This window comes from Stigmatopora nigra, chromosome 11 (assembly GCF_051989575.1).
Source record: "Stigmatopora nigra isolate UIUO_SnigA chromosome 11, RoL_Snig_1.1, whole genome shotgun sequence".
Classification (NCBI taxonomy): domain Eukaryota; kingdom Metazoa; phylum Chordata; class Actinopteri; order Syngnathiformes; family Syngnathidae; genus Stigmatopora; species Stigmatopora nigra.
In genome coordinates, this window is record NC_135518.1 from 2,046,958 (window position 1) to 2,072,767 (window position 25,810).

General features: G+C 42.1%; 2 protein-coding genes across 3 annotated transcripts in view; one reads left to right on the forward strand and one right to left on the reverse strand.

The window, feature by feature from the left end:
• The window catches only part of LOC144204514 (ileal sodium/bile acid cotransporter-like), a 30,985-nt gene extending 16,136 nt beyond the window's left edge, over positions 1-14,849 (reverse strand). The window contains exon 1 of the mRNA XM_077728551.1: positions 14,615-14,849. Within this exon, the coding sequence (XP_077584677.1) occupies positions 14,615-14,849 (235 nt within the window). The remainder of the gene's footprint in view (positions 1-14,614) is intronic.
• The window catches only part of crygs3 (crystallin, gamma S3), a 62,262-nt gene continuing 42,513 nt past the window's right edge, over positions 6,062-25,810 (forward strand). The window contains exons 1-4 of one of the 2 annotated variants that reach the window (XM_077728382.1): positions 6,062-6,201; positions 20,525-20,697; positions 24,954-25,120; positions 25,370-25,517. In XM_077728382.1, the coding sequence (XP_077584508.1) occupies positions 24,980-25,120; positions 25,370-25,517 (289 nt within the window). In that variant the 5' untranslated portion in view covers positions 6,062-6,201; positions 20,525-20,697; positions 24,954-24,979. Of the gene's footprint in view, positions 6,202-20,524; positions 20,698-24,953; positions 25,121-25,366; positions 25,518-25,810 lie in introns of both variants that reach the window. The other variant, XM_077728384.1, reaches the window with a different exon arrangement.

Consider the following 25,810-nt stretch of genomic DNA (forward strand, 5'->3'; position numbering starts at 1 on the left):
AGAGAGACAGAGATGGAGAGAGAGACAGAGATAGAGAGAGAGACAGAGATAGAGAGAGAGACAGAGATAGAGAGAGACAGAGATGGAGAGAGAGACAGAGATAGAGAGAGACAGAGATAGAGACGGAGAGATAGAGAGATGGGTGTGTGAGTCTGTGTGTACGTTAAGATTCTTTCGCTATGTTTTTACGTAGAGAAAAGAATTCAGCTATGGTTGCCAAAAACGGTTGTCGGATCCTAATAGATGAGTGATTTAATTTCTTCACCTTCTCTCTTGTGTAACACAATTTTTTTTTGTTAAACAAATATTTTTTCAAGAGATTTCTTTTTAATAGTGCAAAAATTGTCTTTTGGTTTTAAACAAGCTGCTTGCTATAGAGCAGGGGTGGCCAACCCGCGGTTCCCGTGCCGCATGTGGCTCTTTGCCCGGTTTCATGCGGCTCTAACGTCCATATCAAAGTTCGTATTTGTGTGTCATTTTTATTTGCGTGTGCGCTTCGCTTGAGTTCGATACGGTATTTTCGTCCAATTCGCATGTGCTTGGGATGAAAATACCTCAAAGTTTCCCAGTAGGAGCAAGGTCATTTGAGTAATCGTTTTTAACAGAGTGGGAGAGCTCCAGAAGCGACAATGAACGGCGTCGCGCACACAAAAATTATCCCAAAGATCGAGCGTCGGCTGAGAAAGCCACACCCCCTGCGAGGCAGACCAAGGCGAGAGTGCTCAGCCGGGAGCAGCCAATAGGAGAACGAGGTGTACACCCACGTGGTGGGCGCGCTAGTTAAAAGCCATTCATAATAAATGACAGCTCACAAGGAGCGCAAAAATAGGCTCTGATTTTATGACAGAAGTCCCACTAAGTAACATGCATAGTAAAAGAAAAGCGCTATTGTAAATTATTAGATTTTTGTTTGTGGAGTTGGTTGAACTGAGAGTTTGTCTGTGTGAGACAGTGCACACAATGTTCATTGTTGATAATGACTGGCCTGTGCTGTTAGTACTGTAGGAGTCAATTTATGTCATTACTATGCTGGTGTGTGACATTTACAATAAATCTGGCTGAGCAAAGGTATGTGTGTGATGTGGCTCTTTGCGGTAACACAGTAAAAAATGCGTCTCTTGGTCTCTGACTGGTTGGCCACCCCTGCTATAGAGCATTATCAAACTTGATTTTGCCTGTGCTACCAGCTAGTCTAACTTATGCTAGAAGCTAGAATAACATATGCTAGTGAATAGCATAACATACGGTAGTAGCTTGCATAAGATATGTTAGTGGCGAGCATAACATAGGTATGCTAGGGGCTAGCATAACATAGGTATGCTAGGGGCTAGCATAACAGGTATGCTAGGGGCTAGCATAACAGGTATGCTGGGGGCTAGCATAACATAGGTATGCCTGCGGCTAGCATAACATAGGTACGGTAGCGGCTAGCATAACCTATGCTAGCATAATGTCATGCTAGCGCCCTTTCTGAAGAAGCGCCCAATGTATTGACAAAACACAGAAAATATACCCGCACGTGAGACTGCGTCCAATCAAACGGTGCGTTTTAGAGGTATAAAAATACGGTACTTGAAATGCTCTACTCACAGTGAAAATAGTTCCCCTATGCTTAATTTGCATTAAAAAAATGTTAATGGGAGTTTTAGTCCAAGTCCTTGAAAGAAGCCCCCTTTCAGTGAGGTTATTTACAATAAAGTCATTAAAACAGACTACGGGATAACATAGGGGAAGCACGAGATATTAAAGTGGCACCCTGAAATAAACACGGTAAAACCCCCTCCCAGACAGGTGTCCAAATGAACACCCACAAAAATACAGGAAATAAGACCAAAGGATGCCACTGTTAAACTGATGTAATATAATCTAGACAGGGGAATAACTGTATCTAAATGCACAAACTATACCCAAAGGTGTCTAAACTTATCTCAAGTCCCCATATGCAACCCAAAATCATTAACAACACATACAAAATATAACAGGGAGTAACATACTCACAAGCCTGCAACTCAGCAAGGCATCAATGGCAAGGGCAAAGGCAAGGGCAAGGGCAAGGGCAAGGCCCAGGGCAAGGGCCAGGGCAAGGGGCGAACTGACAACTGAAAAGGCTTTAAATAAGGGCAGGAGGGATGATTGGGGAATTAATTACAGCTGTGTTGGCCTGGGCAAGGCTCTGGCACAGGGGTGGAACCACAGTTGCAGATACCTGTAAAGAAAAGAAAGCACACACCTCCTACATAGTGTGTGTCCAGGCTGCCAGCCGTAACACCTCCCCCCTCAAGAGTCAACCTGTTGACGAAATCGAACCACCAACCTGCCTCAATCAATCAATACACTCCTGTTAAAACTCTCCTAAACTTGAGATAGGGCATTATACATAATTTCTTCTGCGCAGGCTTCCATTTTTGCGCCGATATCCTCTTCTGCGCCAGCGTGCTCTACTGCGCCCCCTTTTGCGGCGGCCAGTCACGAGACAAGGAAGTGGTCGGTCCGGTGGGCGTCCGCGCCAGCCGATGACAAGGCGTGGCCGGTCTGGCGGGCGTCCGCGCCGGCCGGTGATGAGCCGTGGCCGATCTGGCGGGCGTCCATGCCAGCCAGAAACGAGACGAGGAAGTGGTCGGTCCGGCGGGCGTCCCCGCCGGCTGGTGACAAGGCGTAGCCGGTCTGGCGGGCGTCCGCGCCGGCCGATGATGAGCCGTGGCCAATCTGGCGGGCATCCGCGCTGGTCCTTTAAGTCTTGGCCAAGCCCCCTTCCTTTAGGATACACTAGAATTTTAGAACGGTCAGGCACCTTACCCTGGTTGCTTGGAGGGTCGCCAACTCCCTCGTCCAGGGGTGCCAGAGCTTTGCCGCTCTTGCAGTCGCCGGCACCATCATCCAGGGGTGCCGGAGCATTGCTACCACTTCTGGGCGGGCAGTCGTTGGCCAGAACGGTGCTTGGCAGAACAGTGCTAGGAAGAACAGTGCTAGAAAGAACTGTGCCTGGAAGGCCGGCCGGCACCGGAAGCCTGGTTAGTGGATTCGGCACGGGTGCGACTGGCGGCCCCAGTGGCGACAGGAGTACTTTGCGTGGCCTCAGCACCGGAACTTGGGGTGCTTTCTGCAGGCTGATCTCCGCGGCGGACATTTTCTTCTTGCCTTGTTCTTTTTCAAGCCGCTCTTGCTCCAATTTTTTTCTTTCTAAATTTTCCTGCTCCAAAATATTTTCTCTTTCAATCAGTTCTTTTTCTTTTCGCTCTGCTTCCAAGGCCTTTTCTCTTTCTAGTCGATCTTGCTCCAAGGCTTTTTCTCTCTCTTGCCTCTTAAATTCCAAAACTCTTTCTTTCTCAAGCCGTTCTTGCTCAAGACGTGCTTTCTCTAGACGTGCAAGCTCCAAAGCTTTCTCTCTCTCTTGCCTCTTAAATTCCAAAACTCTTTCTTTCTCAAGCCGCTCTTGCTCAAGACGTGCTTTCTCTAGACGTGCAAGCTCCAAAGCTTTTTCTCTCGCAAGCCATTCTTGCTCCACACGTGCTTTCTCTACACGCTCTAGCTCCAAAGCTTTTTCTTTCTCAAGCCGTTCTTGAGCTACACGTGCTTTCTCTACACGCTCAAGCTCCAAAGCTTTTTCTTTCTCAAGCCGTTCTTGAGCTACACGTGCTTTCTCTACACGCTCAAGCTCCAAAGCTTTTTCTTTCTCAAGCCGTTCTTGAGCTACACGTGCTTTCTCTACACGCTCAAGCTCCTTTTGGCTACCATGCTGTTTCCAAGAAGGGTTTGGACTCCAGCAGGGTGTGGAGAAAAGAGTGCCGTCCATAGACCTGCGGCCATTTCGGAGTTTCTCGAGTTCAGCATCCAGTCTTGCTAGTTCAATCTCCTTTTCCTTGAGGGCCAGCTGATGAGCATACTCCCTATCCCTAGCTTCATTTTGCATACGTAATATCTTTAGAGCAATGTGGGAATTTTCCCCAATAGATACAGCACCATATCCCTCTGGTTTTCCTTTTAAACCAGCCCTGGGATTTATAACTAGAGCCTTTACATTCAAGGTGACACCATCCCTGCCTACCTTATCTTTCTCCATCCTGCCTGATTCCTCAGAATCGACCAGAGACTGAGAGGAAACACCCGCAGATGCTCCTACTGTGGCTTCTAAGTACTGCGCTGCTATTAATATATGGATAACCTCCTGCTTCAATTCAGCTAGCCTGGTAGTCCTGGACAGAGTGAACCCTAGATGAGCGGCAAGACCTAACAGATCTCTCCTCTTACATTGGTCAACCTGATCTACAGTGCCAAGTTAAAAAAAGAACTCTTCCGCATTAAAGTCCATCCTGCTAGTTATAGCACTACACTAGACTGAATGATAGCTATTAAATGTGCCTACCTCAACACTGCTTGCCCAGCCTTCACCGGCCTACTGCACGGGCAGTCCGTACCACCAATGACCAAACTGCTGCTGTGATAACCAATCTTAATGATATCCCGGACGACTCCCCAATGAAATAGTTTGCGAAGGCTGTTGTGATCCAGGCCAATCTCAGCTCTCTCCGGGCCAGAGGTAAGGGACACCCTGAATCGGTGGTCAGCCGATCGCAGGGCACAAGGAGACTGACAACCATGCACACTCACATCCATACTCAGGGCAATTTTGCGTGTTTGTGTTTTTGGAATGTGGGAGGAAAAACCGCAGGATCCAGAGGAAACCCACACAGGTGGGCGTGACCTGGATTTGAAACCAGGACCCCAGAGTTGTTAGGCCGATTCGCTAACCACTTGCTTCACCGGGCCGCTCATTTTTAGTTGTAAAAAAAAATTCTTCTTGGGACCTGTGACCGGACGTTTCGTCGACGGACGTTTTTTTGACGGACACTTTGTCCCCGGACGTTCCGTCAATTTTATAATCATGAGAAAAAGAGAGTTTACTTTTGAAATCAAACAACCAGGTAATTTCTCGCGCTCATGAACTCTGTCGACCAAACGTCCGTCAACCAAACGTCCGGGGACCAAGTGTCCCTCGATCAAATGTCTGTCGACAAAACGTCCCTGGATGGAACGGCCGTGGACAGATCGTCCTCGGACATTACGTCCTCAGACGTTACTTACGTCCACGGACGTTCCGTATCCTTGGGACCATGTATAGTCTACATTATCCACGATATTCGAAGGCTTACTGTACTCGCCTGACTACGCTTGGGATCAAAAATTCAGGTAACAAAAGGTTCGAAAAAACACTTCTCCGTTCTAAGGTAATCAATCAAAAAAAAGATCTTGTTTTTTAAAGCATGAGGAAGGCCAAACGTGTTGATTAAGGCTGGCTTTACCATGAAGCCGGCTGGCCAGCAGCATTCCCACACATAATAATCTGCTCGTTCAGTTAATCTTTGAATAAGAATGTCTGGGATGGCATCCTCTTCTCAAAAACTTGCTTGATGCTAGGGAATTCTTCCCCTACGTTCCTTGTCGTTGCCTGTTCTGTCAAGGCAGCGTACCCACGCCGCCGGATCGCCGGCCGAATATTTGTCGTTCTTCCTCTTTGGCGCGTCATTCTTTTGCAGTAAAATTCCTCTTCTTTGGCGCTTATCGCCACTCAATTCAGCGCCGAAGACGAAGCGGGCACTGACTCTCGCCATTTTCAATCTCCCTTCTTTCGGATCCAATTCCAGGGCAAATTTTGTAATTTTTATGAACTTTTTAAAAACTAACTAACTCTAAGGTAATCTACAAGTAGTCCCTTGTAGATCGACCAGTTGATTGTAATCGACTTAATGAGCACCCTTGTACTATAAAGCTCTGAGATCGACAAACCAGCCCTCGAAGGCCGCTGTGGGTGCAGGTTTTTGTTCAAACCAATCCAACACAAACAGTTAAACCAATGAAAAAGGAAGCGCCTGATGGCAATCCACTGATTGCACTTCTAGGATACCAGTTTGGTGGAAAGGTTTCCGCTTACAGGTTGGATCGAAAACTCGCCCCCACTGTGGCCCTTTTCTGCAATTGTTTAAGAACCACTGATATAGCTGTTAACATGTTTAGAGTTTATTTCCAACTGCAACTTGTTTTGTGACTTATAACCCTGCCATTTCCTCTTTTATTTTCAACAGTGCTTGGTGTACTCCTTCCACCATCTAATCTGTCAGTTAACTCAGTGAATTTCCTTCACATCTTGCATTGGGATCCAGGGCCGGCCACACCACCAGGAGTCCAGTACAAGGTCTTTGAGAGGTAACTTCATAACATTCTAAGTAGAGCTGGTTGATAAAACGAGAACGATAATTATCGTGGAATAATTTTTGTCAACAATAATAATCAAACCTATTGATAAAAATTTAATAATTTTAAACTGCAATTACCCCCAATGAGTCGTCACCTTATTGTGGTGGTGGGGTTTGGGTGTCTCAGTATCCTTGGAGCTATGTTGTCTGGGGCCTTGTGCCCCTGGTAGGGTCACCCACTGCAAAATTGTCTGAGGTGAGGGACAAGACAAAGCATGACTCAGAAGACCTCTTATAATGAGGAACTTTATTGGATAACGTCTTCCCTCGCCCTGTCATGGATGACCGTGGCCCCACTCTGGAGCCAGGTCTGTAGGAGGGGCGCGATGGCGAGTGCCTGGTTGGCGGGCCTATACCCATGATTCCTGGTCGGGCACTGCCCGAAGAGACTACGTTGGTTCCCCCTATCATGCGATCACCAGCTGTGAGAGGAGCCAAAGAGGGTGCTTAGACAGTTGGGCTGCAGCCAAAGGAGGGATCCTTGGCGGTCCGATCCCTGGCTGAAGAAACTGGCTCTTGGGATGTGGAATGTAATTTCTCTCTTTTAGAAAGAGTCTGAACTAGTGCGTGAGGTTGAGAAATTCCGGCTCAACATAGTCGGGCTCACCTCTACGCACAGCTTGGGTTGCGGTACCACTCCTCTCAAGAGGTGTTGGTCACTGGAGTTGCTGACGGTGAGAGGTGCCGATCAGGTTTGGCCATATTTGTTGCCCACCAGCTCTGCGTCTTTATGTTAGGGTTTACCCCGGTGGACGAGAGGGTAGCATCCCTTTGTCTTCGAGTGGTGGAAGGGACCTCACTGTTGTTTGTGTGAATGGACCAAACAGTGGTTCAGATTACCAACCTATTTTTGGAGTCTTTGGAAGGGGTGCTAGAGAATGCTCTTTAGGGGGACTCCCTCATTATGCTGGGGGACTTCAATGATCACGTGGGCAATGACAATGAGAACTGGAGGGGAGTGATTGGGAAGAACGCCCCCCCCTGATCGGAACCAAAGTGGTGTTCTATTGTTGGATTTATGCGCTCTTCGTGGATTGACAAGTATTTAGTCTTATTAAAAATTGCGGAACAAATTATGCTAATTCAATGTAAAAAAATGCAAGTTACAAAACCACTTGTGGAATGAATTTATTTCATAAGTAGAAGTTGCACTGTATCTAGAGGCACTCAGTTGGGGGGAAGGATGCTGAGACGCATCACATTACCAACAATGGGTGCCGAAATGAAGCATAGAAGCTGCAAGTCTCTTCAATATCAAAGGAAATACTTAACAAGCTGCTATAAGAGCTCATTCATGTTAGCCGTGGCTCTCGGCCGTGATCCTGATCAGAGCCAAACTTTGCTGCTATCCAAACACTCCACAAATGTATACATGGGGCACGTCTCTTTAGTTTCAGCATCTTAGGGCCGATACTTAACAAGCAGATGTGCTCCTCGTTTATGTGTTGTCACTGCAGATCATGTCCCCTTTTCTTAAGTCTGTGGTGGGCAAACTGATCCTCCAGGGCCGCCGAAGGTGCAGTTTTTTTTCAACCTATTCAACACCGACAGTTTAACCAATGAGTTTTCTGCTGAAATAAGAAGCACCTGACTGCAATTCACTGATTGTACTTCTAACATACCAGATTGGGAGAAAGGTTTCCTCTTATGTGTTGGAAAGAAAACCTGCACCAACATTGCTGAATAGTTTTCCCACCCCTGGCTTAAGCATACACACTCAGGCCAATGTCCAGGCATGGTCTTTGGATGGACGGACTTCAGCATGGCAATAAACACGCCACCTTTCATCTGGTCAAGAATGGGAGGATTTGAGTTTTTTTTAATTTTTAATTTTTATAATGCTCCGACTGCATCTCGGAAAACCTGATAACATTTTGTGATAATTTGGACTTTGATGCCGCCCAACTAAACTATTCAACAAAGTGGATGCAGGTTTTCGTTCCAACCCTTAAGAGAAAACCTTTCTACCAATCTGGTATGTTAGAAGTAGAATCAGTGAATATCAGTCAGGTGCTTCTTATTTCAGCAGAAACCTCATTGGTTATACTTTCTGTGTTGAATCGGTTGGATCAAAAACCTGCACCCTCGGCGGCCCTCGAGGATCAGCTACCAGGCGCTAGCCATCGCGCCCTTCCTCCAGGCCTTGCTCCAGAATAGGGCCCCGGTGACCGGCATCCGGGCGAGGGAAGATGTCCAATAATGTTGCTCCTCATAGGAGGTCTTCTGAGCCATTCTTCTTTTGGTCCCGCACCTCAGACCAGTTTGCAATAGGTGACCCTACCAGGGGCTCAAGGCAACGTAGCTGCAAGGATCACCGGGCCACGCAAACCCCAACACCACGATACGGTAGACTCGTCGGTGGTGAAGATAGACTTTTTTTTTGAAAATTGAATACTTTTATATTTTGCATTTACAATAACTTCTCAGAAAGACAACGTGCAATGATTTCTCTTAATAAGTTTCCTTCAAAGTAACATGTTTGTACTCCCTAATAAAACAATAATCAAGGCATGCATGTTTGTGGAATGTGGGAGGAAACGGGAGTACCTGGAGGAAACCGATGCAGGCCCTGGAGGACACGCAAACTCCACACAAGTGGACGTAACCTGGATTTGAACCCAAGAACCCAGAGCTGTGAGGCCGACCCACTAACCTCTCGTTCCACCGGCCGCGCGGTGGCTTATATACTTTCATTCATCTCAAAATTCAACAAATTTTAGGCAATTTTAAGGGTGCGGCTTATATAAGCTATAATTTAATGAATTTTATGAGTCTCGTTCCTAACATTATGAGCAACGTTTTAATCAGTTTCCCTGTAAGGATATGTTAGCTTTCCAAAAGGTTGAATATCAATTTCTCTTTTGTACAAAGCAATGGTTGTGTGACACCAAGCCTGGTTCAGTGTCTGATGATGATGTTATTTACATACCTGTATACCTTGGCCAATTGCTCCCCTTATTATTGATTGCAATTGCATTTATTAAGCGATTAAAACAAAATTTAACAAATGCAACACAGCACATATTTACTCACACAGGGCCCACTTAAAAGTCTAAAATTTTAGTAGACTGGGTGCCCAATCAGTGCAATAATTTCAAAATTTGGTGGACGTCGCTATATGACGCTGACAACTTGACTGCCTGTGTACATTGCTGGCGCGCTACATTTATATAGTAATAACAGTGGACATGTAAAAAGAGAATGCATGCATGCAAATCATGCTTAAAACATGACAATATGAGCAGTCGTCATTGACGTTTTCATCGGTTACCTAGATGATAGGGATTAGAGCCAAAACGGGTAGAAGCAGATGGATTTTACAAAAAAATTACTTTAAAAATCCCGTACAAAAGTTGTTATACAGCGACACAATTTCAACTAAGAAAATGTATAAAGTACGGGGAAACGTACAAGTTGACAGATAGTATTTACTCTCATATAAACCGTTTTTGTCGGACAAAAAAATGATGACTGAATCAAGGGTGCGGCTTATATGCGCATAAAAACACGTCATGCAAAAAAAATGGCAAATTGACAGCGTCGCGACATGATGACGTCACTTCAAAATGGCGCCGTTGCGTCGACGTGTGATGTCACAACGCAAGCGAATTCGGCCCATACTTTCATTCATCTCAAAATTGAGAAAAGGTAGAGAAAAAATGCCAGGCAAAATACATTTTGACGTCAATAAATAAAATCACATTCCTTAGGTCCTTGGTCCAGGGCAGCCATCTTACCTTGGGTGCTGACACATAACCTAGTTAAACGTGCTATGACTGGGAAGACGCGAGTAGCCTTAATTTTGAAATAAAACAAAATTCAACTTTGATTGTTATAAATTTCTATGTTTTCCGTTGTTTTCATTAAAAGGTTATATCGTTCTTTTTGTGTAGGCACCTAGGTGGACAGCTTGGGGTACTATACTTTTAGTTTGAGTTGTAGTCTATAGTAGAGAGCACAATAAACGTTTCCAGCCGAGTTTGATTCAATGTTCATCAAAGTTGACTGGAATGTGTTCTCAACGAAGAATGCTCTATATCAGTGTTTTTCAACCTTTTTTGAGCCACGGCACATTTTTTTACATTGGAAAAATTTGTGGCACACCACTAACCAAAGATTTTACAAAATGACACTCTGTATAGTATATTTAATTACAATATAATTTCTCAATTTATTTATACTCAGTCAGTGTGAAACCTGGGCCTGTTTAGATGAACACAAAGCCGATATCCTGGCAGGAATAGTAGAAAGACACACACGAAGCTCTTCTTCAACAGCTCTCAGTCTCTCTCTGTTTTTAGTTTTTATAGCAGTTAGGCTTGAAAAGCTCAGCTCACACAGATATGTTGTGGAAAATGGGAGCAATGTCAGAACAGCTTTGTTGGCCAGAATGGGGAACTCCTTGGCAGCAGTCAACCAAAAACTGTCCAAAGGAAGATCAGCAAATCTTAGTTTTAAACCACGATCCTGTCTCAGTTCAGTTAGTTCCTCCTGCTCTTGTAAAGTCATGTCCTTTCGAACAACTGATGCCGAGCTGTATGGGTCCCTAACCCAGTCAAAGCATTCAGTGGAGGCTGAAGAGAAATAAAATGACAACTTCTCCTCAAGACTTTTCAAATGTTTACCTATTACCTCAGACAGTGCAGCAGTGTTGCTTTGCTGTTTGTCTGTGAGTGGGAACATCTCCAGGTTGGCACGTTGCACATGTTGTTGCCAGAGGTGCACCTTTAAACGGAATCCATTTATTTTATCTGTGCTTGTAAGCAGGTTTTCATTTCGGCCCTGCATCCTTGTGTTCAGTTCATTAAGATGATGAAATATATCAGCCAGGTATGCCAACTTTGCGCACCACTCATCACTTGCAAACTGATTTGAGTAATCAGACCTCTCATTTGTCAGAAACATTTTAAGTTCCTCTCGCAGCTCATACACACGGGTCAGCACCTTACCGCGCGACAACCATCGGACCTCCGTATGGAGCAATAAGGCTTTATGCTCCGCTCCCATTTCCTCACACAGAGATGCGAATATACGGCTTTTCAGAGGTCGTGTCTTCACAAAGTTCACCATGCGCACCACATCGTCCAACACAGGAACCAGTTCTACTGGTAAAGTCTTCGCAACGAGGGCCTCACGGTGCAAAAAACAGTGCGTAATAATCAGATCTGGGTTTCTTTCCTTCACTCTACTCACGAAGCCTTTGGTGCGCCCGACCATGGCTGCAGCTCCATCAGTGCACACACTTGTGCAGTTTTCCCACGTAAGTCCTCCCTGGTCAAGATATTCCGATGTGACCCGAAAAATTTCCTCTCCAGTTGTTTTTTCTGGCAGTGTCTTGCAAAATAGGAAGTTTTCTCTAATGGCATCACCATCCACAAAACGCACATTGGCCAAGAGCTGAGAATGTCCACTAATATCCGTAGACTCGTCAACTTGCAACGCAAATTTCCTACTGATGCGTATCTTTTCCAAAACATGGCTTTCGATGTCTGTAGACATGTCATCAATACGCCTGGCAATTGTGTTATCAGAGAGCGGGACTTTATCTATGTCTTTAGCCGCACCAGGGCCGAGCATCTCGTTGACAATGGCTTTACAGGCAGGTAGTATTAATGTCTCTGCCACAGTGTGCGGCTTTTTTGATTTAGCAACAAGTTCGGCGACTAAGTAACTAGCTTTGAGCGCTTTCTCATTTACCTTTGTGGTTTTTCTCATAAACGTTGCCTGTTTCTCTGTGTTTACATGCAGGCGAACAAAATAGTCTATCGGCTTGTTTTGAAGCGACGGGTGTTTCGTTTGGAGATGGCGTTTAAGCTTGCTTGGCACCATGGCGCTGTTGGATAGCTTCTCGCCACACACCAGGCATAACGGAATAGGTGTCGTCTCATCCCCGGTGAAAGTAAATCCAAACGAAAGATAGCTTTTACTATATTGCCTTGAGCTCACCGTCTTTGCTTTGTTTTCTCCACCACTCATACTAGGGCCTTTATCCGGGTCAGAATCTTGTCCAGGGCGCAGTTCGGAGTTTGCAGTTGTCCTTTTTAAAAACTTCTCCATGACTGTCACCACGGTGCATCACTAATTTTCTTGGCGGAACGTGTCAATCAACTACGTGTTGCCACACGGACAAATATTACATTACGCTGCCAGCCTTTGCAGCACGGACATTGGACAATGACATCATATTTGCAGAAATCTATTAATAAATGTTAATTTAAAAAAAAGGATATTGGATAATTTCTCACGGCACACCTGAGGATCTCTCACGGCACACTAGTGTGCCGCGGCACAGTGGTTGAAAATCACTGCTCTATATTGCCAATTACTTGGATTTGATATAAAAGAAGCTGAAGAATCATCTGTGTCCCTTCGTCTCACTCTCGGACCGGAGTATCTGGCTAGATGAGGTGTCCCACTGCTTTCAAAGAACATCGCAACACTAAGCTAACTCGCTACTATTGATTTTTTTTCATTGTAATTCTTGTTCGAAAGTGATTGGAGTTATATGAACCATCTGAAGAATAGGAATATTTTGACATTAGAAGCAATGTGGTTGCCACAACATCTTAAGGTTCTGCTAAGAATGTTGTAATTTCAGTAATTAGAAAGTATCTGTTCCATATCAAGATAGACTTATTTCTTTTTTCAAATTGAATAATTTGATATTTTGTTTTAACAAAGACAAACATTAACTTCCTTACAATTGAGGTCAAAAGCTTACATGCACTTTTGAAGAACATAATTTCATGGTTCTCTTGAGTTTCCAGTTATTTCTACAACTGTTTCTTGATAGAGTGGTTGGAATATCTCTTATTTGTCACTTATTTGTCACAAAAACATGAACAAAGTGATCAAATCTGCTGGGTCAAAAATATACATACAGCAACACGAATTAGCAATTTAGGTGAATTAGAAAGTTGGGTCAGTGAAATGAGCTTCATAGCATGGCCTCTTAACCTCTTGTGAGTGATTATGAGTGACTACAGCTGGTGACTTCTCTGAGGCCATTTAAATATGGCTCATTGGATGCAAACGCTACAACGGGAGTCAAAGGAGCTCAGCATGGATCTGAAAAAGCGAATCCTTGACTTGAAAAAGTCAGAAAACTTGGAGCCATTTCAAAGCAGCTGCAGGTCCCAAGAGCAACAGTGCAAACAATTGTTTGTAAGTACAGTGTTTCCTTGCTTGTCGCGGTAAATGGGGACCGGGACCACCCGCGATAAGTGCATTTCCACGAAGTTAGGGATTCCCCTTCAAAAATGCTTAATTTGAATTTAATTCCAATATATATATATATATATATATATATATATATATATATATATATATATATATATATATATATATATATATATATATATATATATATATATATATATATATATATATATATATATATATATATATATATATATATATATATATATATATATATATATATATATATATATATATATATATATATATATATATATATACACACACACACACACACACACCCACCCACCCCACCCACCCCCACACCCCCACACCTATACATATATATATATATTTTTTTTTTGTCAAGTCAATGATGACGACAATGCCTATGTCTGATTTTCATTTTCATTTTTATATATATATATATATATATATATATATATATATATATATATATATATATATATATATATATATATATTTTTTTTTAATTTATTATTATTTTTTACCCCTCTGTACACAGTACACCAGGGGTGTCCAAACTTTTTGCAAAGAGGGCCAGATTTGGTAAGGTGAAAATGTGTGCGGGCCGACTATTTAGCCTGACATTCTTTGAACCATTAACATTAAATACAAATTAACCTTTTGGGATTTTTTTTTAACTACAAATGGCATACTTTTACATTTTTTTTTTACATTTAGGTTTTTACCGAAATCACAAACCACGAAAAATTAAGAAAACTATCAAGGATACCTAAGTTCATGTGAAACATCACATATTATTCACTATTATATGCTCACTGTAGGAACGGTGCTGAAAACAGAACAATGATTACTGCATATTCAAACTGTGATTTTGACCATCACAAAAAAAATAATGAACTGAGATTTAGGAATTTATTCAACTCAGAGGACTTAACAAATATCTTGCCTGCACTAATGTGAAGGGTGATACTGGGATCTTGACTGCAGTATGTAGTCCAGGTCTGGCTCAAGAGCAGTGGTTTTGATGCGCAAGACGTCACGCAGGTGAGAGTCACTCAGTCTCGTCCTCATGCGGCTCTTGTTAATGTTCATAACGGAGAATGTCTTCTCGCACATGTATGTGGAGCCAAACAAGCTCAGCATTTTTTTAGCAAAAGTCCGAATAGCTTGGAACCTGCCTTCATCCAGCTGGCGGTAGAAGTTAACAAGAGGGAGCTGTTGGTGCCGACTGCGATGTTCGGCGTCACACTGCAGCTCAATGAGCTCCAGTTGCAGGTGGTCTGGAGCGTCATCAGGGTTTCCGGAGAAAGGAGAGGAAAAAAGCGTGATCTCCTTTTCAATAGCTGCAAAGTCCCGAAAGCGCTGCTGAAACTCCTCAACCAGAGATGAGATGTCTGCTGCATACTTTGTCATTTGCGCACTATTGATCGGTGGGAAACTGGTCAAAATTTCCTGCAGAGACGGGAAATGTGCGGTATTGGGCTGCGCCTGTGACAGGTGTCTTTGGAAAAGTAGCAGCTTGGTCCGAAAGGCTTTGATGTGGGAATACAGTTGGCTTACCACTGCATTTTGCCCTTGAAGGCTTGTGTTCAGCGCATTCAGATGTCGCGTTATGTCAACTCAAAATCCCAAATCAGCCAGCCAAACAGGATCATTTAATTGTGGCATGGGTTGTCCCTTTTTAGTTAAGAATTGTCCAATTTCCTCCCTGAGAGAGAAGAAGCGCTGCAGCGGACCCCCGACTGAGCCACCTCACGTCGGTGTGATACAAAACATCTCCGTATTCAGCCTGGATGTCGAGAAGAAACTGTCTGAACTGGCGGTGGCACAGCGCTTTGGAGCGAATATAATTAATAGTCTTTATCACCGGTTTCATAACATTATCATACTTCATATGTTTGGCACAGAGAACTTCTTGATGAATAATACAGTGGAGTTTAATAGCGCTGCCTCCTTCTTCGCTGACTTTGTCACAGACAAGGCTTGATAATCCACTCCGCTCGCCAGCCATGGCAGGTGCGCCGTCCGTAATAATCCCGGTGACTTTATTCCACTGTAGTTTCATGTCATCGACGGTGGAACAAACAGAAACAAATAAATCTGTTCCTCTTGTTTGGCCCTTCAGACTCTGGAGGTCCAGAAGCTCTTCACTCACGTTCATGTCATTGTCCACTCCTCTTAAAAAGATCAGTAACTGAGGGGTGTCGGACGCATCCGTGCTTTCATCGCACGCTGATGAGAAAAAGTCAAACTCAGTTCCTTTTGCCTCTAACTGTCTCTTAATATCTGAAGAAACGTCTTCAATTCTCCGTGCCACAGTATTACGAGCCAGGCAAATATTGGCAAACTCTTGCTTCTTCGCGGGAAAAATTTTCCCAACCATTTGCATTACACAGTCTTTAATAAATTCACCGTCACTGAAAGGTTTGCAGTGCTTTGCAATTAGCGTTGCCACTTCGTAGCTTGCCTTTGTGGCATTTTCATTTGACTCACGGGCTCTTGTGAAAAAGCTTTGCTGTGCCGTTAAAACAGCTTCCAGTTGCTTCACTTTTTCACCGCGTTCGTTCCCAGTTAGCCTGTCGTAGCTAGCATGTTTCGTCTGGTAGTGCCGTCTTAACGTTGAATTCCTTGAAAACAGCCACAGTCTCTTGGCAAATTAGGCAGACACCGTTGTTTCGTATTTCAGTGAAAAAATACTCAAATTTCCACTTGTCCTGGAAGCGGCGGCCCTCGCGGTCAACTTTCCTTTTTTTTGTTTACAGTCGCCATGTTAGAAATGGGCTGGGGTGAAACGATGACGCAAGGCCAAGGGTCACGGCGGCCAGAGTGCGGCCACAGGGCTACTGCCATCTTCTGGTGAAGTGAAAAATAGCTTTTTGTACACATGTATTTTATACTGTGGTCAACAGTGCTGGCGGGCCGTGTATTATTGATTTCATGATAGAGGCCACGGGCCGGTAAAAATTTGTCCACGGGCCTTTATTGGCCCGCGGGCCGGAATTTGGACATGTCTGCAGTACACCATATAGAATACGGGTAGAGAGTGAAATTCATGTTATAACAAAAAAAACTGTAAAATATGTTGTTTCAATGTAATATTTGTATTTTTTTTTCCAAAAAAATCTGCGAAGCTCTGAGTCCGCGATAGCTGAACCGCGAAGTAGGGAGGGAACACTGTATAATGTGCATCGCACTGTTTTGTCACTGCCACGATCAGGAAAAAAATGCAATCTATCACCTGCTGCTGAGAGAAAATTATTCAGTAAGGGTTAAGATTCAACCGAGAATCACCTAAAAGCAGATCTGCCAGGAATTAGAAGCTGGTGAAACAGTGGATCAGTGTCCACAGTCATGCGTGTTTTGCATCTCCATGGACTGAGAGGCTGCCGTGCAAAACGGAAGCCCTTGCTCCATAAGCGGCACCTTATGGCTCGACTGAAGTATGCTGCTGATCACATGGACAAAGGTAAGACCTTCTGGAGGAAAGTTATGTGATCAGATGAGACAAAAACAAGCTGTTTGGCCACAATGTCCTGCAATATGTCTGGAGGATAAAAGACGAGGCCTTTAATCCCATGTACACCATGCCTACTGCAAGCACGGTACAGTGGTGGTAGTATTATGCTGTGAGGCTGTTTGCCTGCCAATGGAACTGGTGCTTTACAGGGAGTAAATAGGATAATGAAGAAGGAGGACTACCTTCAAATTCTTCAAGATAACCTAAAGTCATCAGCCCAAAGATTGGGTCTCGGGCGCAGTTGGGTGTTCAAAAAGGACAATGACCCCAAACACACATCAAATGTGGTAATGGAATGGCTAAATCAGGCTATTAAGGTTTTCGAATGGCCATCCCAAAGTCCCCACTTTAATCCCATTGAGAACTTGTGGACAATGCTGAAGAAAAAAGTCGATGTCAGAAAGCCATCAAAATTAACTGAACTGCACCAATTCTGTCAAGAGGAGTGGTCAAAGATTCAACCAGAAGCTTGTGGATAGCAACCAAAAGCTCCTAATTCAAGTGAAAATGGCCAAGGGACATGTTACCAAATATTAGCGCTGTTGTATACAGTGTTCCCTCGCTACTTCGCGCTTCAGCTATCGCGGACTCAGAGCTTCGCAGATTTTTTTCAGGAAAAAAATAAAATACAAAATTTAAAGATATTAAGTTAAAATTATAAATCACATCATTTTACAAGAGGTGAAAACAAAATATTCAATAAGAATTAGTATTTGCATCAAAAAAAAAGGCCAAAGAAATGGTCAATAACATGATGAGAGTTCAGGAATCGCATTGATGACGTCATGGCTGTTTATAGGCGCATCTTCACTGCCCAAAAAAAAAAACAATGTTCACAACTCCCAATAACGATGTTTCTTACGTGCAAAAAACTGCAGAAGATCCTCCATACGGACTACTATGATGTTTTTGCTTGGCGGTGCTCATGTGCACGTGTTTCTTTAAGCATTTTTGAAGGGGCACCCCTACTTCGCGGAAATGCACTTATTGCGGGGGTCCCGGTCCCCATTAACCGCGATAAGCGAGGGAACACTATCTTTTTACCCCACCAAATTTGATCACTTTTCTGTTCACCCATAATAAAGTCATAAAAGAACCAAACTTTATCAATGTGTTTTGTGACAAATAATTATCTGTTCCAATCACTCTATCAGAGAAAAATGAGAGTTGTAGAAATAACTGGAAACTCAAGAGAGCCATGACATTGTTCTTCACAAGTGTGTGTTCTGACCACAACTTTATGATATTGACCCTAATTATGTGCTTTTGACTCATACAGTATCTCAGAAATACCACTTGAGACTATTTTTCTTAAGAATTTTTCACACATTTGTACTCCCTATTATAATCATGAATATGGAAGTGAAAATTGGAAATCAAGGGGGACGGCTTATATGCGAGTAAATACTTGTTATGAAAGTGAAAAACCAAATGGGACCAACACAAATTCTAGGAGGCTGTTGACAACCTTTTAAAATAACTTGAAGATTGCAAAGGAAATTAAGTTGTTGATATTTCTTTTGAGTCAGGCTTCTCATCCAAATCAGTTAGTAAAATAAAAAAGCAACCTCTCAAAGCTGTCATTCAAGTCAAGACCCAAATAAATTCCAACCCCTGCATACTGACAGTACAGAGTCACTTATCATACCAGGAAAAAAAGGCCATAACTACAAGGACAGTAGAAGCCATGATCCACTAAACTGGAGACCATCTATTAAATTGTAGCAAGGTGCAAGATGCTACCTGCATCAGCTAATGTTATTGTTTGGTTCATTAACAATTATACTTTAATATAATTATAAAACAATACAAGGGAGACATCTATTAATTTGTACATCAATTAATTGCGCATCTTTGGTGTTTATCTTGCAAGAGCGAATCCAACTTGACTTCGTCCTCATCACAAATGATTTTGGCGGTTTGCATTTTCTCCTGCCCATTTAAGGCCTCAAATCTAAACAATTACAAAGTTTTTGATTGGATCCAATTGCGTAAGCAAAAAACAGCTAACAATAATCGCATATCAGTTATTCATTAATAACAATTAAGGTCGGGAATCAAAAACAACTCCTTTGGAAATTAAACAAACTAGCCTCCATTTGGCAAAACAATTCCATATCAAGGGAAACGAGCGCCACAATTTAAAACAATTTGGAGTAATCCCGGAGGTTGATTGATAGCCATCCGCTGAATAAACAATTTAAGCGTCCTTCACAGGTGTGCATTTTTTTAAGATGGCGCCTTTCAAGCGGGAGCCTGTGGCAGTAGCTCTGCACCATGGGTGTCAGACTCTTATGTTTTTCATGTTTTACAGCCCTTCTATCTTTTTTAAATGACATTTTAATATTTCCTAATACATTCCTTTTTACTTTACTTTGTACTTTATACTTTTTTGCTTCAATGTTTTTACAACTTTCCTTGATCTGTTAGCCTGGCATCTTTCGGCCCCTTTTTTTGGGGGGGAGGGGGGGGGACCAGCCAGCAATTGCCTACGCTGTCACACACATGGAACTAGCTGTTACAATACGCAGCAGAAGGAGCAACACCTCGGTACCGCTGGAGGTCTGGAGTTGGACAAAAGTGCTGGGAGAAGAGGCAACGCTTCTGACCAACCATTCCATCGTGGGATGGGATGGAAGAGCTGTCGGCTCCTATCAGCTACAGAGTTGAGGTATTCTGCCCTGCTGCTGTTTTCTTCAGCTTCAGACTACTTAGTCACTGTGCGGATAAGCTTGCAAGAGCGACTGCATATTCTCCACCTTGGTCACAGTCTGCAGAAGTTCCCCATCTCGTGGAAGACTTCCTGTGTGTGGTTCCAGTTTTTGTCCAACTTTAGAACGTCTTTTTGAGTCCGACTCCGTTACCGCAACCAAAATGGCGCTGTTTAAGCGGCAGCCGGCGGCCACGGTAGCTCTGTCCACTCTTGTTTTTTGTGTTTTTGCTGCTTTTATGTTTTAATGATTTGATGATTACATTTACTTTGATTTGCTTTGTACTTTGTGCTTTTGCTTTGCTGTTCTGTGAGGTTCCAGTTTTTGTCCACTTAACAACGTCTTTTTGAGTCCGATTCAGTTACCGCAACCAAAATGGCGCTGTTTAAGCGGCAGCCGGCGGCCACGGTAGCTTTGTCCACTCTTGGTCGTTTTGTGTTTTGCTGCTTTTATGTTTTAATGATTTGATGATTCCATTTACTTTGACTTGCTTTGTACTTTGTGCTTTTACTTTGCTGTTCTGTCTAATCACCCTCTTGCTTCTGCCACAATGTAATTTCCCGAATACGGTATCAATAAAGTTATCCAATCCAATTACGAACTTGCAACTGGGGAAAGGGTCAGTCATATATTCCAGTAATCAGTCCTCGGAGCAAGGACTCGGTGGAATGTTAAATGTCTGTCCTGGAGAGTGACTTCGAGCTTGCCCCAGTCCTAAATTGAAGAAACTTATACAAAAATGATTAAATGCGCACATATATAATATTATCTTAGAATAACCCTAACAGTTATTTACTGTCATATTAGGCAGGTGAACCACATCATAATGAGAGTTAAATGTTAAATTTGTCTTTGTGTAGGTTAAGCGGAAAATTGCTGGAACAATCAAGGAATGACTACAACATCACAACTGCAACATCCTTACAGCTGAAGTTAGACAAGTACAACAAGTATTATCTGAGTGTCCAAGCATTATACAATGGAACTTGGTCTTCACATTCTCAAGAAGTTGTCTTCACTCCTTTTGAACAAAGTATGACGCATGATTAAAATAAATAAATAAATAAATAAATTATATATATATATATATATATATATATATATATATATATATATATATATATATATATATATATATATATATATATATATATATATATATATATATATATATATATATATATATATATATATATATATATATATATATATACACATACATACATACATACATACATTTTTACTGTCAATAATATTTAAATGCATATTCAAATTCAATTTATAGTACAGTTGTACCTGTAGTTCAGAAAGCTCCTACTTATGAAATTTTCAGGTGATGGAAAAAAAATCGATTGGAAACCATTTGTTCCATGATATGAAAACCCAAGTTACTAAATGTCAAACAAGATAAAACAACCCCTGAAATGTAATTCTATTTGCTGTATCCGGTATTTTATTTTGAAATTATTGCTCCTCCTTTATTTATCTCGAGTTGATGATGATGACAAAGACTATGTCCGATTATTATTATTATCATCATCATATAATGAATACTCCAACACTCAACTGGCCTCCGACTGGCAAGAAGTCTCCATTGTGTTTCTTGAGGTTTTCTGTGTGCAGAACATAATTTTAAGTTTTTGTGTATTTACATGTGTGTTTGTGTGTACATATGTTTATTCAGCTGCCACAAGCAATTCTACCCCATTGTCTTTACATTGTATGTAATACAGTGGGTCAAATAAGTATTTAGTCAACCATCAATTGTGCAAATTATCCTACTTGAAAATATTAGAGAAGCCTCCTAATTGTCAACATGGGTAAGCCTCAACCATTAGAAACAGAATGTGAAAAAAAAACAAAATCATTTTTTGGGGATTTTCAAAGATTGTACTTCAAAATTAGAGTGGAAAATAAGTATTTGGTCTAACAAGGTCTCCACTCATTACCTGTTTTAATAGCATCTGTTTTAACTCATTATTGGTACAAAAGATACCTGTCCACAACCTCTGTCTCTCACACTCCAAATTCCCCTATGGTCAAAGACCAAAGAGCTGTCGAAGGGCACCAGATAAAAAAATTGTAGACCTGCACCAGGCTGGGAAGAGATAATCTGAAATAGGTAAAACGATTCGTTTAAAGAAATCAACTGTAGAGCAATTATTAGAAAATGGAAGACACAAGACCACTGATAATCTTCCTCGATCTGGGGCTCCATGCAAAATCCATGCATGATTGCAATTCCCCATCACTAAGCAACAATAAATTACGCAAACACATCGCAGCACATATTTACTCACATAGGGTGCATTCAAAGGTCTAAAATTTTCCCCAAAGTGGACGTAGTGCCCAATCAGTTGGTGCGGCTTTTGTATGCACTAAATTCAATATTGTTTAGATGTTGCTGTATGACTGTCTAGGTACATAGATTGCTGATGCGCAGAGTGACCGGGACGATCCGATTAGAGTCAAAATGGTTATAAAAAGATTTGTAAAAAAAAAAAAAAAAAAAAAAAAAATTTACAAAAGTTGCCATATGGCGCACAGTTTGAAATGATTAAAAAGCTTATAAAACAAGGGGAAAACATTATTTTATAGGTATGAAACCACCCTCTTTACTACTGGAAACCACAAAAAAAAAATCCCCAGCACGCCTACCCAATGGGCGCGCACATCATTGCAGGAGATTTTAATCAGGCAAACCTCAACACTGTTTTGCCATAATTTTCCCAACGTGTAAAATGCCCAACAAGAAATGTTAAAACTCAGGTTTACTCTTACAGTAGTGATAGGTCTGAAAATACAACTTCAGGAGCAGGCTAAGAAAGAGTGAGATCAATTTAAATAGGAAATAGGTTTATTACCAGACTGCAAAGTGGACGGTGAAAGCTTTAACAGTGGAGTCCTGTTCAGCGCGATGTTCTTGCAACTCTAGTCGAATGACCAGTGAGTGTGTCTTAAATACAGGCAAAACTGACAGTTGTCACTAGGACTTCGGACAGATACATTTCTTTCATTTGCAGGGCAAAAAGTAATTGATCAGTGTCGAACAGTTGAGTATTTGTGCTAACATGTCAACCCAATCACTAGACTAAGATTGATTATCCAGTCAGACAGTTGGGTGTTTATGCTGACATGTCTGCCATAAGGATGACTACGATGCTGTTATACTTACAAAAACTAATACAATATGAACAAGCAATTGCAAAGAGACTGTCTTATCTTACAAGTAGTGTGCATAAAGAGATATACTAGTCCTACACGTTAGACAGTCAGACCACCTCTCATTCTACATGGCTCTACCATACACCCCCTCAGCCAACAAACAAAGCCCAAAAGACAAACCATTATCACCTGACCAGACGACGCCCCTCCCCAGACTCCAAGACTGCTTTGAACAGACAGTGGGAGACTTTCCCTAATGAGGACCTGGTCACATTCACAGACACATTACTGCCTTAAATCAAGAAATGCATGGCTATGGTCATTGTGAAGAAGACCATGCATGTGTACTCAAATAGTAAACTGTGGATGACCAGCCAGGTCCGATCACACCTTTAGGCCCCTGATGCAACCTTCAGATCCGGAAACATGACACTCTACAGTACTGCTCGCGCCAACCTGAGGAGTTGCATCAAGGCTGCCAAAGCAGACTACAATGGGAAAATAGAAGGGCAACTCGACCTGAGAGATGTTACAGAGCATACAGTCCCTCACCAGCTACAAGGGCTGTGCTGCAACTCCTGTGGACTCAGGTGTGACACTGGCTGAGGAGCTAAATAACTTTTTTTCCCCATTTTGAGCCCCAAGGCCAGCACTCAAGCAAACCACCTTATCCTCCGGTAAATCCCACTCCAACCTCTCAAAAAAGTCTCACCCTACTAACTGTGGAGGGAGTGGTCGTGAGGTGTGCTCCGTGCTGTCAACCCTGGGAAGGCCACAGGACAGGATGGAATCCAATGAAAAGTACTCAAGACATGCTGATCAACTAGCACCAGACTTCACTGACATTTTCAACCTGTCAGGAGAACAAGCCAACATCCCAGTTTGCGTAAAATCGGCAAATTTTGTGGTGGGGTTGGAAACTGGATGAGGATTTATGTTATTATGAACTAATGGTAGTCTTCTCTAAAATGCAACATTCACAGTTAGAAAGTAACAATTCAAACATGATACCTCCAAAAATCCAGAATAAGAACAAAACATGGTCTGCAGGAAATGCAAGGTTCTGCAGGTACTTTAACATTATTTGGATTTTACACAAGAATGACTTTCAAGGTGATATGCAATCTTTTTGGTAAAAAGATTGGTTTGTTTGGCTACGAAATTGAGAATACATTTTTGACCAATTTTGACCAACTTTTGAAGGATAAAAGATTATAAATACTGTTTTAATGGTTTGTTCAACATGAGGGATTAGTTGGTTAGAGACAAAGGGATGAGAAAATTGAAAATATTTTGACAATTTGTGGGCCCTTTATTAAACACTGAAATTTGTCATTATGAAATGCCGAGTGAAAGGTTATTTTCTCTAATTTACTTATTGGTTTTAATTGTGGTAACAGTGGGCTACAGAAAATGGCTATTATCTTAAGTGAACAGTCCTCTTCCATACTCCCTGCACACGTACGACTGTACACCAGCCCACCACTGTAACTCCATCAAATTTGCTGATGACACCACTGTGGTCGGACTCATCTCTGGGGAGGATGAGTCTGCCTATAGAGATGAGGTCAACAACTGTCTTTGTGGTGTTTGGTGAACAATCTCATATTAAACAGCACAGAAACTAAAGAAATAATCCTGGACTTTCGCAAACGCAGCACAAACCTGGCCGCACTCCTCATAAATGGAGTATGCGTAGACAGTGTCCAGTCCTTCAAATTCCTGGGGTCCATGTCACAGACAAAGTCTCCTGGTCTACCACTGTGTATGATGACCATAAAGGCTTTTGAACATTTTTGATGATTTTGTTTAGGCACCTAGTAGCACTTGTAGTTTTCTATGGAGAACTGCGAGCGTCTTAAGCGGAGTTTTTCAATGTTCGGCAAAAGTTAACTCTGATGCGTTCGTGGAGAAGAATATCATGCAGTGTCAATTGCTTGAATTTCATATAAAGGAAGCTGATCAGTCATTTGTGTGGTTTCGTCTCACTCTCTGTCCGGATCTGTGTGAATTCGCTGATAGATGTATTACTGTAACGCTTTGGATTTTTGCCTTATAAATGGAGGTTCACTATCACAAAAGGAGGCAATAAAATTAACTGTTCTGTTCTCTTGTTGTTCCTAGCTATTATAGGTCCACCCATAGTAATAATGACTGAATGTGACAACTGCATTCAAATGAACATATCACTTCCTGACGCTGACCAGAGCTCAGGAATACTAAACAATGACATCTTGGCTTTTTACAAACCAAAGTTCAGAGTCCTGTGGAAACAAGATGACAAACTTAAGGTAAAAGATAAACTCAACTGCAATCTATTATATTCATTTGTATAAATCGTTTTAAAACCAAATATTTGCTTTGATTAATCACAATTCAAATTTAACAAAATGATCACCAGAGAGACGGAACCCTGCATTTTCACCATATCATGGCTAACTATATTATTCATTTGGACAGCCGGCCCACAATTTTCTGTTAAAAACAAACCAGTCAAAACATAGATATCCTCTTAACATATTTCTCTGTATGATCAGCAGATTTATACAACAGAAAACAATATAACTTTATACAACTTGGAAGAAGGGAAAACGTATTGTGTACAGATTGAGACTGAGATTACCATGAATAAAAATACTGAGCCATCAGCCTGGAAATGCATCAAAACTACTGCAAAGCTGAACAGAGGTAAGTAGAACTATAAAATATATTACCGGTTTTGTGTTGTTGGGGCTTTGTAACTGTCTCAAAATTTGGAAATGTAAAAAAATTGGCTGGGTAGTCAACCAAGCTCAAACATGGGGAGGGAGGGAGGGAGGGAGGGAGGGAGAGGGGGAGGGGGGAGGGAGGGAGAGGGAGAGATATTGTATACAGTTATCCTTAGAATATCACGGTTAATGTAGATAAGACCTAACCGCAATAAACAATGAAACTCAAAGTAGGATCGCCCCATTATAACTATCACAATACATGTCTTCATA